This window comes from Perna viridis, chromosome 1 (assembly GCF_037379345.1).
Source record: "Perna viridis isolate PV_CMFRI_1.1 ecotype Kerala chromosome 1, ASM3737934v1, whole genome shotgun sequence".
In the NCBI taxonomy this organism is placed as follows: Eukaryota; Metazoa; Mollusca; class Bivalvia; order Mytilida; family Mytilidae; genus Perna; species Perna viridis.
The window spans coordinates 23,725,615-23,744,869 of NC_142445.1; the positions used below are offsets into that span (position 1 = coordinate 23,725,615).

The following is a 19,255-nucleotide window of genomic DNA, read 5'->3' on the forward strand; positions in this document are numbered from 1 at the left end:
GCAATTGGTGGCACATCATAATTCTCAAGTTAGTCTTTTTTACCTCAAATATATTTAATACATCTAAAAAATCAACTGAAAAGTTTTTAAAATTTATCCTGAAGCATTTGTGACGTAGATATTTTTGACTCCTTCAGGAAAAAAAATCAGGAAAATTATCTCACCATTTTTCAGTAGTGCATTTCAACTATATTAGACCTATCAATATCTTGAAAAAGGCAAACTTTACAAACCATTTGATGCTTATTACTGGAATATTTGAGGTATAAATACTTGGATAATGCAATAAAATCTTTGCTGTTTTTTCCTTCCTGTGCCAAACCTTATACACATTTTCCTCGATTCTTAGACGGACAAGTACTAAAGCATAAATGTCGTCAGCTATACACGTTACGAAAATATATTTGATCTTATCAATAATTAAATAAGATCTTCTTCGTAAGTACAGACAAAAAAGTTGACACATTTAAAACAGAAGGAAACCTGCTAATATAAGAAAGTGATTTAAGACATATAAGAACAAGATGAAACGAACATTTTTTTGGGTGTTAAACAGACCAACATATCCAGAAACAGTTGAAATACAGAAAGCATTAGTCATTGGCTATAGTTAGAAATAAGTCCTCCTACAGTACGTAAAATTGAAATTGGCGACGGATAATGCTCATTTCAACAACAGCCAAAACTATGGGTAAAATATTGAAAAAAAGAATAAGTCTTGGTGTTGACAAAAGGTTACGAGTGGAACAAGTTGGATTTCAGGACAGAGAGGGACTATGGAACAAAGCTTTGTTATGTGGAACATCATCGAGCAGATAATTGTACTAAGTTCAAACCTGTATCTTGTTTTGTCGACTTTGAAACACAAGTGCGCAAGTGACATATTATGGAAAATTATGACAAAATACACCTAAAATTAAACCGAATGATGCAACACATGTACGCGAACAGTAAATGTGCAGTAGTGGATGGAGTAGGTACAGCAGGAGGTGCACAATATGAAAATCTTGTGTTAAGCAATGATACAGAATTTTTAAAATTCTTCTTAGAAATGCAATTGATTATGAAAAAAACCACAATGGCTAACAACAACAATACTGGGCGTCAGATTGAAATGACATCCATGTTGGTAGACATATACTTTACTGACGGGAATGCCTTACTTTCAAACAGTAAAGACCAAATTCAGAAAAAAAGATGTAGACTTACTGGAGAAATTAGCACGAATAGCCTTCATAAAACTGTGAAAGATCTGGAAAAAGAACAACCTTAACAGAAAGGCAAAAACATAGGATATTAATTCCAACGTAATATCAGTACTTCTCTACTAGAAGCGAAACATGGACAACGAGGAAAGCAGACGAAAAGCTTCTATCAACATTTTAACACAAGTGTCTCGGAAGAATTTCCAAGATCTTCTGGTCAGGAAAAGTTTCAGACTGAAAAGCGAGAGAAACAGCCAAGATAAACTAAATCAGTACAATAATAAAGGATATTTAGTCGCTGCTAGATGATTAATGGTTTTCTGAGACTGCATTCCGATGCAAACCCACGCATTGCACTCATCAACTACAGAAGGAAAAGAAAGAGCCGACGACTAAATTTTTAAGAATCACGAAAGCGTACCATTGGTGAAAAGAAATACCAAAATTTTGGAACCTAAGAACACAATAGCCCAGGACCAAAATAAATGGTGATGACTTCATCGTGGCCCCATTCTCCACTCGGAATAAAAGTCAAGAAAGTCACAGTTGTGTACTTTTTTCTAGCCAAATTAACCAAGGTAAAATGATCAACAAATAAGCCAAGTAGCAGAAAGAGTCTGATAACGTTTGATCGCGTTGGAATTACGACAAACCCGCGATGCCATGTTGAGCGTATCAGCAATGGTGGTGTTTACCTCTAGAATATTACTATGCATGTATATTAACAGGGGAAATCAACTAAGACACACTTGCTTCATATGTATTCATAGAATTCATTACATTTGACTTTTTTTATTTAGTACACAGACCTTGTGAGAGTTTCAAGGCGTAGGTTTTAATTTCATATTAAATTAAATGGTACGCATTGGATTCGCAAGCAGATAGAGAATTTCAATTAGTACAAAAAGTGAAGTTTACGTTGAAAAGATATTTACTTATTCTCAGATGATAAATAAAAGGTAATAAACAAATGACTCTGAGGGATTTAGAACAGTTGAATTTGATAAATACAACTTTCGAACTCGATTCATGTGAAATGTTTTTTTTTTCTTGTATATTTCTAAATTTCAATTCCGAAGTCGATGACTGATAAATTATGTAAGTGCTTGTAGACGTAATTTATTGGACCGTGCCGAACTTCATACAAGAATGTTTTAAAGTAGAATTTCTGGTGTTCCAAGCTGAACAACAAATCTACGACCGATATAAATGACCTTGTCGATGGCATGGGAAGTTCGACACGTTTAATAATTTTCTCCTTCTTAATCAGGGTTTGGTTGATTCTGGTTTGCGTTTCAGTTTTCTGTTGTAGTCTTGTTTTCGTTTCTCTCTTTACGTTTGTCTCTTGACTTTCTTAAGATTTTATTATCACGGTTTCTCTCTCTTGATTTTATCATAGTGAATAATACCAAGAGATGTAACATGTACAAGAAAACCCACGACGAAACATTTACATAAATTGAATGTATCAAGTAAAATGCAGAAAAACGCTACGACATATTATAGATGCCTCTATCATTAACTTATTTTGGTGTCATGAAAACTGCATAAAAGATACTTTTTATATATACTGTATGTAAAGATCTTAGTCTCGAGAATGGTTAAATATGTTTTGAAAATTCATGTTAAGTTGAATGCATTGTGAAATTATTCTACACAGCTCAATGTTTTCTGTACCGTAAATTTAAAAATCTTATTACATTAGAAATACAAACACTCGATATAATTTACACAAACTTAAAACAGCCACGAAAGAGGGGTTTACTTTTGTATTCATAGATTTAGAAAAATTAAAATTTAAATGACCTGAATACTTAACATATATCTTTGACAATGGTTACCATGAGGCTGACGTCAACTATTAACACTCGTTGAATTGACGATGTTAAAATCAGACTAATAATTGTGCTGTATAGTTTTCATTAAATATACACATATGATTTTTAAAGCAAATGAATTGAAACTAAACCCAAACTAATAACCTTTATAAGACATTTATAGGCGTCGGTTGACTGTTTGTTGATTTTTGAAATCCATTTTCTTTGTCACCAATAAGTGCGATGCTTTAACCACAGAAGTTTACTGCATATTATTGTTTTTCTTTTTCATCTAAAAAAAAAAAAAAATAAAAAAAAAAATAAAAATAAAAAAAAAATGATGGACGAGTGTATTTCTTAACAAATTCTTAACAAATTTGACAACACATCCGAGAAATATGAGTATTTAAAGATATTAATTTAATAGAAAACATCAACTAATTATGCATATCGGAATCCACAAAAGAACGGATTAGGTCACGTGTAGGGTTTATTGTCCTCTGATTACCTTTTGTCCTCGGACCACACAAAGAAAGAATTGGACCAGCATATAACAACAGCAAACGTACAAAAAACACTGATATGCATGCTTACAAATTTTAAGATAATTATACATTACTTATGACACTGTTATAGAAAATTTCGTCTGTGCGAGGATTCGACATTGATACCATTCTACAGAACTAATAATTACATGATATAATTAAGAACATTTTTATTTCTATTACCACCAATTACAAGCAACACTCATACGACTTTGGAGACACTTTATAGTCTATGGTCCCCACGAACCTCTTCCAGTGGAAGCCCGATAATAATTACTAAAGTTGGTGACGATAACAGGAACCGGAAATGCGATTGATAAAAGCCCGCAAATAACACACAGAGTGCCGACGACTTTCCCAAAAATACCAAGAGGATACATATCACCATAACCCACTGTGGTCATCGTAACAACAGCCCACCAGAAGGATCCCGGGATGCTGTGAAAATGTGTATTCGCGATATCCTGTTCCGCATAGAAAATTGCTCCGGAGAAGATTACTACGCCAATGGCAAGGAACAGAACAAACATCATCAGTTCCTTTACACTTGTTTTCAAGGTCATTCCAAGTAACTGAAGACCTTCAGAATGCTTGCTGAGTTTAAGTATTCTAGCCACTCGAAGGACTCTCAGAACAGATATTGCGCCAGTTTTGGATGACTTTTCGCATTCTCCTGTAACAATATACATGGAAATGGAAATCAAGAATGGAGCTATAGAAACAATATCAATCCAGTTAATAAATTGTTTAAAAAATGATACTTTAGACGGACAAGATATTGTTCTACAAACTATCTCCACAATGAACCATGTCATACAGGTTGCTTCAATAAGAAATAACGGCTGGTAAAACTCGGGAACTTCTCTTAGAATGGTCACGTTTCCATTGTACCCATGCGTTATATTTTTGCATGCAATATTTTTGAACCTTGGCAAAGTTTCAACGCAGAAAGTCACAACGGACGTTACAATGAAAATGACCGATAGAACAGCAACAATCCTTGCAAAAATTGAGCTGTTAGGATACTCAAACAGCTCCCAAATTTTTCTTTGTAAATGTCGTTTTGGCATGAGATCAACTTCAACACCTGTGTCTGCCGTAAACCCTTCTGATTCTTTGTACGCCATTATGACACTGTTTCCAAGTTCAAAGAACAATAATTCGTTAAGGAAGACGTCGTTTGGCACTTCCAAAGGTCGGCGAAGTCTACCACCGCTTTGATAAAAGTAAAGAATGGCTGCAAAGCTCGGACGGTGGCGATCGAAAAAATATTCTTTCCTTTGAGCATCCCAATATTTATCTCGCTTTGATTTATCTCCTAGTAGTGTATTTGGAAGTCTATGAAGAGTTCTCAATTGAGTTTCAAATTTCATGCCACTTACATTTAGTATAACTCTTTGACATTCCTCTTCCTTGCAGCTGTGTCCTTCTTCTGGATCTGGTTTTTCGACAAAGTCTTTCGTGTAGTCTGTTCTATCTAATAAGCTATCAGTTTCCTTGTTCATCTCAGTGTCAGGTTGACCATGTTCACGGTCGCTAACTTCGGGAGTTCCAGAATGGTACGATCGCTTAGAGTCCGCGGAAGGATAACGCACATGCTTTCTTATGAAATGAGGAGACATTCTTGGAGAACTACTGAGACAGTCTGGAGAGTTGAAATGATGATGATGGATCAAGTGCTGATGTCGTCCTGCTTCAGATCCCCGGTGAGGGCCACCAGTATGACTTATCATATGCATGATGATTTGTTATAATATAAACATAAACACGTTTGTGAAAAAAGTCTATTAATTCACTGACATTTGCCCCTATAAGGATATCCAACTTATTTACAATATTCACTCCAAGCTATCAAGGCAAAGTAAAAATAATGTTTGAATGAGATCCATAAGAAGCGGAAAACGACAATTTCATGTGTCAGTTATTGCCAAATGAAGGATTCCTTTTAAATTTTGAACTTGGTATTTGCATTCGTTTGAGATTTGTTATAACACTAGGTTTAAAAGGTCGAAATTACATACATGTATTTAAAATCTTAATAAGCATTCGAAAGAGAAAATGCGTCAAAATGTGTATTTAAATTTGAATGTTTCACTGAATTAAGGATTACAAATAGTGTATTTTACATATAACGGTCATGTCAAATACTTTATTCCGTTATCCAAGTTGACGATATTATGATATATACAATTTGAACATTTACAATAGACATAGTCAAATTGACAGTCATCAAATGAACATATAGTTCTTGTTCTTTTTATTTTTTTCGATTAATCACATTATCTTATTATTTTTTCGGTTATTTCACATTTTCACCTTTATTATATCTACCATGACAAAAAAGAACCCCAGAAACATAACACTGAAAAGATATCCCCACGATTGTAATGGCTACTGCTTTAATAAATCAAATAGCTCGAAAATCAAGAAAGATTCAAAACATTTTATTTCTATTATTATCAATAAATAGGTGATAAAAACAGCCATTTCTAATTCAAATATTTTTACCCATCAATAGTGTATATTTCTGGCATTTTTCTTCAATTAGTTTGAATAGCTACATTATTATTATATACACTATATACTAGTGTTTATTAAATATAAATTAACAAGAGCCAGCTGTGCAGATCTGAAGTGGTTGATTCCATATTGTTCCAGACGAACACTGCATAAAAACTGGTTTGTACCAATTACATCTTATAAAACTGGCACAATCGTTCGGATCAGGATAATATCCGAATTCTGCTGGACATATAAAATCTGAATATAGAAATGTTTACCATATCAAATTCATTATTTAAAAAAAAATATATGGTTCTTTATAGGATAATATGCTAGTTATCTTATGCTTATCATTTTTCTTTGAATGATAATTTCTTAACCTTAGAAAACTGGATTTGATGAATTGATTTCGACACATGAACTAACTTCTTAGCGTTTTGAATTCAATGTAATAATTTTTCTTGTTTTCACAATTTTAAAAATTTTATTGTGTACGTGAGATTGTGTTGCCTGTATTGAAAATTAAATTTTACATACTGTTCGATCCCCCCGGGTTTTCTGCAGTCAAAGTTGCCACCGGAAAATTGTTGTCAGTGGTTGTTCGGTCATGGCTGTCGATTATTGTTTTGGCATATGGAGTTGTCATCATTTTCTCAGTTGTTGCTCCTGTAAAATTAGGTGACTCATCAATTAATTAAAACAAATGGTAAACAATTTTAATACATGTCGAGGAATGACGAATAAGTGATGTTATGTCAATTAGAAATGTATCCATCTTTACTGGCAGTTTTTAGGTTCCATACTATTTATTATTTTTTATTTTTGGAGTTTCTCCGAAGGCAAAACTAATGTTCTTTTTTACTTTACGTAACAAAATATGTAAGACCTTGATTTCATTACGTTATACCACAAGGTAACCTTCAGTAATTCTACTCTTGCTGACGTTTTTTTTAAATCGCATTACAAAAGCTCTGTATAGAATGTATAGTGCAATAAAGTCTAATTGTGTACCCATTTATGGTTATATAAACATAGACTTTCATGGATACTACTGTTAATGGTACAACACAGAATAGATCTATAAAAATGAAAGAGGTCATGATGTACTTATGCCAAAAGAATATGAAGAAATATTGATAGAATTTAAAAAAAAAGTTTTATGGCTGTCTGTGCCAGAACTTTTGCATCTATAAAATAATAAGGTCACAAAAGATTTAAATTAAAAACTAGAAAAAATCTATATTATTTGCCTCAATAAGTGCTCAGCAAAATTGTGCTGCAATAATTTCAATTTATCCTTTTTCAAAAATATCATGATTTCGGTGCACAGAAGACTAGGTAAACAAATGGAAGAAATCTACTTGAATTTAATAAAAGGTGCCTATGATGATCTCGCTGCACTATATACTGTGGTTTCCTGTTTCATTTTACTCTTATAACTTGAAACATGCTAACAGTGTTAATAATACGTTTGAGTTAATGTTGCAATTATTTTATGTCAACGAACTTTTAAAAGAATAAAATCAATAATATTATTATGAAAGCTTGTATCTAAAAAAAGAAACGTACAGGTCTCCAACTAATTCCAGCAAAAATCGTCAGTAAATAAGCCACGTATATACATCTTTTGGATTCAAAATAGTCATTATTCAGACATTGAATTTATTTTATTTTGTGTGCAGATGAAGCTTTATTTCCATAGACTATGAATAATTGCGGTATGGGTGCAATGACAATATAGAAAGTATACATATCCTGTCAAGCCCCAGATGCAGTGACGTCAGTGTGATGAACACAACTAGATACAACAGAATATAAAATAGGAGATGTGGTATGATTGCCAATGAGACAGTCATCAACTTAATGCCAAGTAAGCCACGGACCTATCGCAGTACATGGTATAAGTATACAAAGGTTCTAACCTTACATCCAGAACAGAAGGGCGTCATCATTTTCGTCAAACAATTATTACTAGTTTTAGTGTTGCATAGTGTTGCATACTGTTTGCCTGAAAACTTTACAGACTGACCAATCTTCACATTTATTCAAACGTTTTCCTTGATTCTAGAGATTAGCCATTGCAGGCTAGTCGGTGTACAAGCCGACAAACAGGAGTAACATCCCTTACTGTCGTTTTTAAACGGCCGGCATTAATGCAATTAAGCTTGGCAATTTACTAACCATTTGTATGAAATAATAAAATCCAACATACATGAAAATGTCTAATCAACATTTAATTTCTCATAAAGTGTAAATCAGACAGTAATGCGTATTAATTGATGAATACATGTACAAATAAATATTGCTCATAATGGTGACGTTATAACGAGGTTTGAATATGATAGAAAATATTGGTTTTCGTGATCTAAATATCGTGAAATCTGTCAACTGGAATTTTAACTTTGTAATTCAAATGTATGTAATTATAGAGGACTATGTAAGAAAATGGACCAATCAATAAATGGAGTAAACTTACCGAGGGGATAAAAGAGTAATATCTATGGTTTTCAAGAACCCTGACGTTGTAGATGCACTTTATGAAAAATATGATGCAGAAAGAGCACCAACATATGACATCATCTTAATTAGTAAAAGTCAATTCATTTCTACTTTCATCAAGGAACTGAGAATAGAAACTATACATGGCAATCTAACAAATAGAGCTACAGCACTTTTGAAAGACGAAATCAAGATATTCATAAATCGATGTTATCTTTATTTGGTGTTCTCACAAGACGAAGATTGTCTGCCTTCTTTGCTTTTGATGCTATAACTTCATGCTGGAATCTTGGTTCCCTTGATTAGTCTTTCATAAATGTCCATACCAGGAGCGTTTCATTTCTGGCTGATCCTAGTTCATTGCTAAGTTCTTTTCTCAGATGCTTACTGATATCTTACAAACTGTGCAAAATATTTGCTATACAAGAAGTTGTATTTATTAAATGTGAATTTTGAAGATAAAACCTCTAAGACTGCAGAGAATTTTTGATCGAAATTTCTTTCTCTATAAAATAGAATATCGATGTTTATGTAGGTGAAAAGCTTTCTAGAAAAGCAGAGGTCGCTTACCCTATGGGTACACCTGGTCCATGCTCCCAGTTTTTAGTGGAGTCCGAGTTGCTTATTTACTTTTGTTACTTTGTATATATTATTCTAGTTATTTTATGTTCTTTGTTGTGTCTGTCTGTTTTCCATGTCTAGTCTTTGTCCTGGATCACACTCTTTGGATTTCTGCTAGAATCTTGGTCCACTGGGTTACACCTTCTACTCGCAACTCACTACGCTTTTCTAAAAATTGCGACTATAGATCAGAACGCTATGATGAGTAAGTAGCAAATACTTTCTTTTGAAGAGGTGCGTTAGCTTTTACACATCTTCAACACTCAGTATTAAACCACAACTCTATATGTGAATTAGAACAGTACATAGGAAACAGCTTCGTTGATTTGTTATGAGTAGGGTCCATGCATTGAGAAAATATTACATCCGATATTTAAGAACTAGTATGCAAGCGGAATAATGCAGAGTAAATTTGGAAGCTGTCATTAGGTCTTTGGAGGAGATTAAAAAGTTTATATTTATACTTTATATTTTTAATAATTTGTGTTTGTTTACATCAGTACAAAAGATATAGATGATGATATAGATATAATCCTTTATAAAGAACAACAAGGACAAAAAAACAAAACAACATTAAAGCAAATCAAACATTTTCTAACATACATGGACAAATGTTAAAAAAAATGTATATGTCCACATTTGTAGTTAAAAATACTATCAACTGCTGAAAGAAACAATTTATTACCTATTGAAAAAATATTCATTTAATATATTCTTGATCCATGAGCACCAAAAGCAGTAAAAGGTGAAGATACTGTTCACAAAGAATGTACTGACTTGATCAGTGCAGCCAAGTTCAGAAGATTGATATTCTTTAGTTGATTTCACTTAGTACTAATATGTAATATAAATAAGTTTACTTGTTATTTATACTTCAGTAATAGAAAATTCGAAGTTTGTCCGGTTTTGAGGAATATTCTTTTCAATCTATCTGTAGCTTCTGTAATAAATTTTGTATGAATTCATACTACTTTATTTGCAGTTAATAGGTGAATCACGAAATCTAAAAGAAGGAGAAGGAGACAGTAACAACATATCAAAACAAAACAAAAAGTAACCAATAGAAAAAAAGTAACAATTAGAAATAAACAATATACAATATACAGAAAAGAACAGACAAGCAACAACCAAAATTTCCAACAAAAAAGAAGAAACAAGAAGTGTACCTCAATGGCTTTATTCATTGAATTTGGATGATCCCATTTCGGCCATTTTGTTTTATGCAAAATAACTTCTAAACAAGTTGACATTCATAATTAACGTAAAAAGTTAGTTAAAACATTTATGCTTATGAAAGTAAGATTAAATGCAAGATTTGGTGGAAAAGTTAAAAAAAAATGAACAGAGACTGTGAAAGAAAACAGAGACAATTAAATCACGTACAAGTTAAAGGGACATGCATAATAACTAAATATGAAGGTTTCATTAAAAGCTTCGACATGCTCAGTCGTACCTCAGGGTAAGTGTCTAGAATCACTAACCAAGTCATGTCGTGTTTGTTGAATGGGGTGCCGAAAGACATCGTACAAGACAGTCTTACTTCTCACACGACAATTGGATTTACAAAGATTCATGTTCTTTTTGGTCATTGTTACCATCGCAAAAGGTTTTACTCGTTCCTTCTACCCCGGACTTGACTTTTTATGAGCAACTCTGCGGGTGTTTCTAGAAAAGCAGAAGACGCTTACCCTACCGGTGCACATGGTCCATGTTCCCAGTTTTTAGTAGAGTCCGAGTTGCTCATTTGCTTTTGTTGCTTTGTATGTATGAATTTGGTTGCTTTATGTTCTTTGTTGTGTGTGTCTGTTTTCCATGTCTGGTCTTTGTCCCTGGATTGCATTCTTTTGATTGCCGCTATAACCTTGGTTCCCTTGATTACTCTTTTAGATACTGTATATGTGTTGAAAATTAAATATGTATCACTATATGAGCTAATCTTTATAAAATTACAAAATAATGCTTCTGATGCATAAAACCATTTCTGAAGTGAACAGAATCTCGGGGAAAATTTAGAAACAATGCTTATATTTATTTTCTTTAAAACGATACTATTTGAAAAAAAAGTATCTGAACACCAAGTACATGATTAGAAAAACACATGCTTGATTGACATATTTATACCTTAATACATCGCTTCATTATCAAAACTATGCAGTCTTCAACAGATCAAAGGCAAAAATGGAAAGTCTATAAACAACATGTGTGGAATTCTACATGGAACATGGAATAAGTTAAAGGAATAATAATAAAAAAATTAAATAAAAGCAATGCTAATTATCATTAGTAATTATATTTACTTTCAATAAATTATTTTACCTTTGAAGTTCTCTTTTATCATTACGATTCCCTCAGTCATATCTACAAGTTCCATGAAACAACTGCTGTATAGGGTGCAGATTGTGGTGTGCTTGATGAAATTCACAAGACAACACCTTTCATCCCTCCCACAGACTGATGCACATCCAGTGGAAGATTCACATATGGTTTCAATAATTGTATTGGTTGACAAATATACAGTTTTACCTTTATGACCACTAAATTTTGTATTGATATACCAATGTTCACTTAAACTCAGTGATGGTAAAATCAACAATAAGAATATTGTTATTACTCCAAATGACAGCATTGTTATTAGAATGAATGCTTGAAATGAATTATAATCGCGTTTCCGCTAAATAAGAATTTCTTTAATTTTGATCTGGAACTTTCTGTAATAAGTCTACGTGTGTTAAAACACCCGAGAGCAACATTATTGTCACTTAACAGATGTAAACAATGAGAAATAATTTGTCTAATCCATAACATTTTCAGCCCCGCAAAGCAAAAAAAAGTAAGGTTTACGCATGCACCAGCTCTTCTTACGTATTAACTTATCCCCTTTAATTACTTTATCAGCAGAAGCAGTTAAGATGTCATTTTAACTTTATCAATAATGTAAAGCATGAATTTTTAAATTTACATTTCTAATCGTTAACAAGTGTGATCTCCAAAGCGACTTAACTTTCTAAGCATATACAGTGCAGGAATTTTTAAGATGTAGTTGCATTTTAATAATCTACATTTTTAATCTTTACTATAACTCCATTATCTTTTAATCTCAACTTTAACTCTATTATCTTTTAATCTTCACTATAACTCCTATTTCTTAACCGTGACATAGTCTTTTATTCCACCGACGTCTTCCCTGGACTTGACATTTTATGAGAAAGTTGGCGGGTGCTTCTAGAAGAATAGACGCTTACCCTACCGGTGCACCAGGTCTATGCTTCCAGTTTTTGATGGAGTTCGTGATGCTAATTGATTTTTGTTTCTTTGTACGTGTTAGTTGTTTTGGTTATTTGTTTTCTGTATCTATTTTCCATGTCTTATCTTATCCTTTTAATATATTCTTTTGAGAAACTTGGTTCTCATGATTTCCCTTTGCATTTATTGTAGGACCTACAACGAGCAGCATAACAAGCAGCAGGAACTACTCTCCATTCTGGAATATATGAGTTTACCCGTGTACACGGGAAAAAATGCAACATATATTTTACTATACTGGTCCTAAACATATGTTTTCATATGATTTAAAACATACAAAACATATGTTTTCAACGACAAAATTACCGAATAGTTCGATTAATAATCAAGTCCAAATAAATATGCCAAAATGACAATACACTACCGGAACAGCTTTTAGCACAATGGTCCTGACAATGGTGAATTGAATTTCGGTTTAACAGAGTGCTAAACCTTCCTCTTCCAATGCGGCGTGAATATACCAGTGCTGATAAAATAGATTTTGTATGCTATTTTGTCGTAATCGTTAAACAAGCAGGCACTTCAGCACAAAGAACAATTTCAAAAAAAAAAAAAAAAATCGTAACTCATTATTTTAGAAGAAACAGTATTTTCATACCAAGGATTGCTATTTAAAAAGAATTTGGTAAGAGACCTTTTAAGACCCTGTCCTCATACCCGTGATTTATGAATCTGTTATGTTTATGACGTTTGTATAAATCAGGCCCGTGCAGGTCCGGGTGTCACAAAAAATAGGCCTGCAGCAGCGCTAAGCTTGTCGTAGAAGTCGACTATTTAGTGCTCAGAAACCTAGCCGGGGGCTAGGCGCTCTGCCAAATAGAGCAACTGGGTTGTGTGCCCGAGGTGGTGGAATGAGGTACCCCTGGCATGTTACATGCTGGAGTTGTCAGGCTATAATACGGAAAACCTGACCGCAAACCATAGTGATGCACCGTGTTGGGAAAGGTGCCACGTCCCTCTCACGTTAAAAAAAGACCCTGCTTTGGTATTCCATAGGAGTAGGAACTTTTGCGCTCCGCCACAGAAGACTAAATTGCCCGACCCCACCACCCCTCCTTTTTTCTCGTGGCAATCAAAATTTGACGACCCTATTGTCCTTGTGTCCCATCCCATTTTTCATCATAATCATTTCATGTTCATGTTCATTTTATCATCCCATTTCACACCCATTTCATGTTCATCACCTGAATATAGCTGAAATGTTGCTGCTCGGGCGTTAAACCCCAACAATCAATCAATCGTATAAATCAGAGTAGTTAGTAGTTGCGCTAGGGTATCGAATCAATTGTGAAATATAGACACAAAAAATGCAGGAGAGTAAGGTATATTGATGCACAATCGAGACTAGGAAAAGTTGTGATATCAAAATTAAAAAGTACTGCAACAGTTTGTAATATTTACTATCAGAGAGATGCAATCTTCAATCTAAGGTCATATGTCATATATTGGTACAAGTCTGGTAACGGATTGTTTTCAATTGTTGCTTATAATATTAGATATAAACGACTGAAGTACTTTCGTAGGGGTGTGTCTAATTTATCAAGTTGCCATCAATTCAAGATTATTATCAAAATATAATAGAATTAAAACATATTGGATTTTAATGCTGCTGATGAAAGGTTATTCCATGAAGCACGTGTACAGCATATCGAAATTTACAATATATAACACTATATACATGGACCTGAGGTCCCCGAGGGTATTCTCCAACCCAGTAGTCAGACTTGTCTGACCCCGAATCATATTTAATCTACCCTATATATGAAATCTTGCAGTATTCCAAATTTAAAATTACGTAAAACACTGAGGTTCCATTCCTTGCATTGCATTCGATAGAACCACTCGGTGATGGATTTGGCTTCCTGTTTCGATAGTTTTGGTTTTGAGTACTTCTAGTATACAACTAATACTTGGGTTATGATCTTCCTTCTTGTGATGTGAAGCCTAATCTCCATAATGATTTTTAAATATACCCCTATCTTGTGAAAACACTGGGATTTCCCATGCTATTTATAGACCCTTCACTTCCGGTGACCAGTACTGCACTGCAAGTCTGCTAACCCCACATGCCACTCTGAGGATTGTGAGCTGACATATGTAGAATCATGCTGATATATAGTCATCTGCAGGTTAAAGTTAAGGTAAAGTCCAGAGAAGCCATTGAATATTGTGAAATTAGCATAGAAGCCTATGGGAAGTGGAATTAGTGGTTTTTAGCCTTAAGATGAAGCCATGGCAAAATGAAAAGTTTCTTGAAATAGCTTTAAACTACTTGAAGATCTTGTTAACTTTGCCATGAGAGGAATACACTACAAAAATCCTTCAAAATATGCATTTTTTTAAGTTATAGGTCCAAATTATGGAAAATTGGTCTTTTTGGCTGATTTTTATGTCCTATCTTGTAAAAAGTGTAGAAAATTTAGTAAAAATATCAAATATTAAACTTTCAGGGCTATATTTACCTAAATATGGTAGTAATAAGCACTTGAAATCAAGTTTTGTGTAGATTTGAGCAAAAATTAGGTTAGAAATGAGGAAAAACTCACTTTCATTACTGCGGTTAAGGCCATATAAGCATTCCCCTATGGCAACATGGAAAATCCATTATTGAGCACTTTTTTTGCTTTAGGTGCCCTTTACTGGTCATGTTTTAATGTGAAAACACTGTATTTACAAATTTAAAGCCAAATATATCACCTTTTGTGAAAATTTAAAGATTTAGGATTTTTGACATGTGATCAAGAAAAAGGGGGAGGCATGTCAGAAATAAATTTTTAAAAATAGACCAATTTCTCAGAAAATGATTACTTTTAAAACTATTTCTTCATTAATATTGTTAAAAAACAAGTTGTGATTGATATTTTTTATTTGAAAAGTCAGAAAAAGTACTTTGCAAATATTTAATGCATTTCAGTATGGTAGAATATTTTCACTTTTTTGCTCGCACAACTTGGTTACCCTATATTTAAAAATCAAATATTTAAAAAAGTGCTTGTCACATTTCACTGAAACTTTGCAAATGCATTCAGTATGTGTGTAGGAAGATACCTGTATAGTTATTTATTTTTTCTAAGACAAAAAGTGACTCTTTAGGTTACAGACCACCAATTCAACCAATGAGCATTTGGAACGTACGCAAAAATAGTCCTACGCAGAAATTACCCCTGTTCCTCATAGTGCTGTGAAAAAAGTTCTCATCTTATTTAAAAAATTTAAACAGTTTCTGAAAGGAAAAACATTTCTGTACATTTTATAGGTGCATTTTGCTTCTTGTGATGTGAAGCCTAATCTCCATAATGATTTTTAAATATACCCCTATCTTGTGAAAACACTGGGATTTCCCATGTTATTTATAGACCCTTCACTTCCGGTGACCAGTACTGCACTGCAAGTCTGCTAACCCCACATGCCACTCTGAGGATTGTGAGCTGACACATGTAGAATCATGCTGATATATAGTCATCTGCAGGTTAAAGTTAAAGTAAAGTCCAGAGAAGCCATTGAATATTGTGAAATTAGCATAGAAGCCTATGGGAAGTGGAATTAGTGGTTTTTAGCCTATATATTTGATTTTAATGCTGCTGATGAGAGGTTACTCCTTGAAACACTTGTACACATAGATACAAATATGTAATTCTTGGTAGAGATTCCTCATAATTTGTAAAAATATATCTCCAAATCATCTTCCAAATGTACAGAAGAAAATGTTTTCAAAATGCTGGAACATATTTGTCCAGTGTGGTGGACGCGTTTTTTCAACAAACGGTCGGCATTCCAATTGGAACAAATTGTGCTCTTCTACTTGCTGACCTATACTTTCACTCTTATGAGGCTGACTTTATGGCTGATATGATCCGAAAAAAAAGAACATCGTTTAGCTAGATCCTTTAATCTCAGTTTCCGTTATATAGATGACATATTATCGTTAAACAATCCTAGTTTTGGGAATTTGATACATCGCATCTACACTCAAAGAACTTGAGATGAAGTATACTACATACACTTTGAAGTCAGCCTCACATCTTGACCTACACTTAGAGATCAATGATAAAGGAAAACTATTGAACAAATATTACGATAGAAGTGATGACTTTTCATTCAGAAATGTCATCTTTCCTTTTTTTTGTGGCAACATTCCTTCACCACCTGCGTATGGAGTTTTCATATCACACCTCATACGTTATGGCAGAGCTTGCCGTAACTACGCAAACTTTTTGTATCACGCTAGACATCTTACAATTAGGCTCCTGAAACAGGGTTACAAGATTGAAGTCATTACTACAGAAGTTTTGTGGTCGTCATCATGAACTCGTCGATCGCTACAGTATATCCATCTGTACTATGAAAACTGATTTGTTCAAACTGTCATAGTTTTCCTTTCCTCTATCGTCTACCCCGGACTTGACTTTTTATAAGCAACTCGGCAGGTGTTTCTAGAAAAGCAGCGGACGCATACCCTACCGGTGCACCTGGACAAAGCTCCAAGTTTTTAGTGGAGTCCGAGTTGCTTATTTACTCTTTTTACTTTGTATGTATTATTTTAGTTACTTTATGTTATTTGTTGTGTATGTCAGTTTCCCATGTCTGGTCTTTGTCCCTGGATTAAATTCTTCCGATTTCTGCTAAAATTCTGATTCCCTTGATTACTCTTGTACGAAATGGACAATCAATGTTGCTCGATGACCTTTAATTATTCAAAATTTCAAAGAAATTAATTTGCATTCTTTATAAAAATCAGACAGAATGTGATTCATGCATGTCAAAATCCCACCGAATTCAGCTTTATTGCATGTTCAGAAACATTTACTAATCACATAACCAGTCTTAATCTATTGATTTGGGTGTTGCGTTTTTGAGATTAAATTTATATAGATTGTACATGAAATTAGAACTTTGCAAGAGTTATCGTTCTTGATTTGCTTTGATTTGGTTGATTTAGTGTGAGATTTATTGTTTTTTTTCCTGAAAAGTGCTGATCTAAATGCAGAAAGAATTATCATTATGTAGACTGAAAAGGCATCATTTATTTCGTGAGTTTTTACCATGAATTACTTCACCATTGGTAGTGTCTGCATTTTATATGGACTGGTTTCTTTAATATGACAAAATGTACTAGTGTATCAATATTCAAAGAAAAATGTATTTAAGAATTGGCAATAATATAAATTTTGTCTATTGAAAAATAACATAAATTTTCCATATGCATATTGTTTATTGCGCGAAGTGCAATAAACAAAATATGCACATGGAAAATTTATGTTATTTTTCAATAGACAAAATATTTATCATAGTAAATTCTTATAAATTAAATTTAAAACTTCTTTTTATCTTTAAACATGAGAAAGTAGCTCTGAATTTAACTAATTAAGGGCGTGTCAGTATTTTTTTATTTATTGAGATATAACAAAATTGTTTCAACCAATCAGATTACAGTATTTATCTCAAATTAATTTATAAAACAATAATCGTTTGATGGATGATCCGATAAGTTATTTGTTATGCTTGTTTCATGATTGTTATGTCCTTTTGTAGTTTTCATAAGGAAAAAAAAAGACTAACTATAATATTTCAGTTTATTACTATGATATGTAAGTTTATTAAAAAAAATCCTTTTACACTCATTTGTAAGTCATGCATTTTATCATGTAAGAATAACTAATAACATGTCTGCTGAAAAACAAATTAGAAATAAATAATTAGTCTATTTCAATTTAAAGGATGGAAATTTCACCGATATAAAAGTTACATGAAAATTTATGATTAATGATTAGACACCTTAATGATTATGACGTATATAATGATAATTATGTCTCTCATTAGGAATTGATATTGATAGATGTCTCACCGAATCAATTAAAACCGGCTAAAACATTTGAAAAAAATGCACAGATAAGACGAAATATTTTCATTTAGCTTTGATAACCCGAGGAACTTGATGGGTAACGGATTTTACTCACATAAAAGGTGACGGGAGTCGCTGATGAAACTTTCGTATTTTGCACAAGCGTTTTGATTTTTGTGTGGTAGTATATATTCCTATAGTGAACGATATTACCAAATATGATTAAACCCATTGCAGGTGTTTTTTTTAAAAGAAGTATATATCATATATCCATTTTGGGTAAGAGAAAAAAACAAAAGATAAAAGGATTGAAATGAGCAATATATATTTAAGCAGGTCCACACATTTGGCTTTTTCTTAATAAGTTTTTTTTATTTGACATGATTTATATGTCATTAAATCTACATGTATTCAAAGAATGATCTCATCATCATATATTTTCTATAAAATGTAGGAAGTTTCAACATATATACCGTTAAAAGTACCAAGAAATCATTCTTATTCTATCATTAAAGTACACCAAGGTAAGAAATTTTAATATTTATCTTTCAATTTATTCCCAGAAACTCTTAAAATAATAAAAACCTATTTATAAAAAAATTGTGACTTAAAATCAAGAAATTAGGAAATGTGTCAGTAAAACCTATACAAAATCTTAATATAGGCGTTCAAGTGCCGAAAACGAAGTCCACATTTTATAACGAATAAAAAATATGAGGAAAATACTTAGAATCTAAAATGTTGAAATATTTGGTCGACAATATCTTTTTTGTGTTTGGAGCTCGGATGTTCCAAATCGATCATTGAAATATCTATGGGAACTCTTCTGATCTGTTCCTTTTTTTCGTAAGAAACTAGGTTTGTACAATGACTACTACAGGAAAAGGAGCGGCCAGTCCATACTTAGATGATACAGGACGT

The 19,255-nt window shown here is 32.9% G+C and overlaps 2 protein-coding genes across 2 annotated transcripts; both read right to left on the reverse strand.

The window, feature by feature from the left end:
- Positions 1 to 3,722: 3,722 nt before the first annotated feature.
- LOC148627861 (potassium voltage-gated channel subfamily A member 7-like) lies at positions 3,723 to 5,514 on the reverse strand. Its single transcript, XM_088580675.1, has one exon. It carries the CDS (start codon positions 5,304 to 5,306, stop codon positions 3,798 to 3,800), a length of 1,509 nt encoding a protein of 502 aa, XP_088436801.1. The 5' UTR covers positions 5,307 to 5,514; the 3' UTR covers positions 3,723 to 3,797.
- A 535-nt stretch (positions 5,515 to 6,049) lies between these two features.
- LOC148627862 (uncharacterized) lies at positions 6,050 to 11,959 on the reverse strand. The gene is made up of 3 exons (XM_088564693.1): positions 11,506 to 11,959; positions 6,607 to 6,735; positions 6,050 to 6,327 (listed from the first exon to the last, which is right to left on the reverse strand). Exons 1-3 carry the CDS (start codon positions 11,813 to 11,815, stop codon positions 6,173 to 6,175), a joined length of 594 nt encoding a protein of 197 aa, XP_088420819.1. The 5' UTR covers positions 11,816 to 11,959; the 3' UTR covers positions 6,050 to 6,172.
- Positions 11,960 to 19,255: the final 7,296 nt, after the last annotated feature.

Coding starts and splice junctions, on each gene's coding strand:
- LOC148627862 (XM_088564693.1), bottom strand. CDS start 11,815: ATGCTGTCATTTGGAGTAATAACAATATTCTTATTGTTGATTTTACCA. Junction 6,736..11,505: donor GATAAAAGAGAACTTCAAAG/GTAAAATAATTT, acceptor CTAATTTTACAG/GAGCAACAACTGAGAAAATG. Junction 6,328..6,606: donor AAACCCGGGGGGATCGAACA/GTATGTAAAATT, acceptor TTCTATATTCAG/ATTTTATATGTCCAGCAGAA.
- LOC148627861 (XM_088580675.1), bottom strand. CDS start 5,306: ATGCATATGATAAGTCATACTGGTGGCCCTCACCGGGGATCTGAAGCA.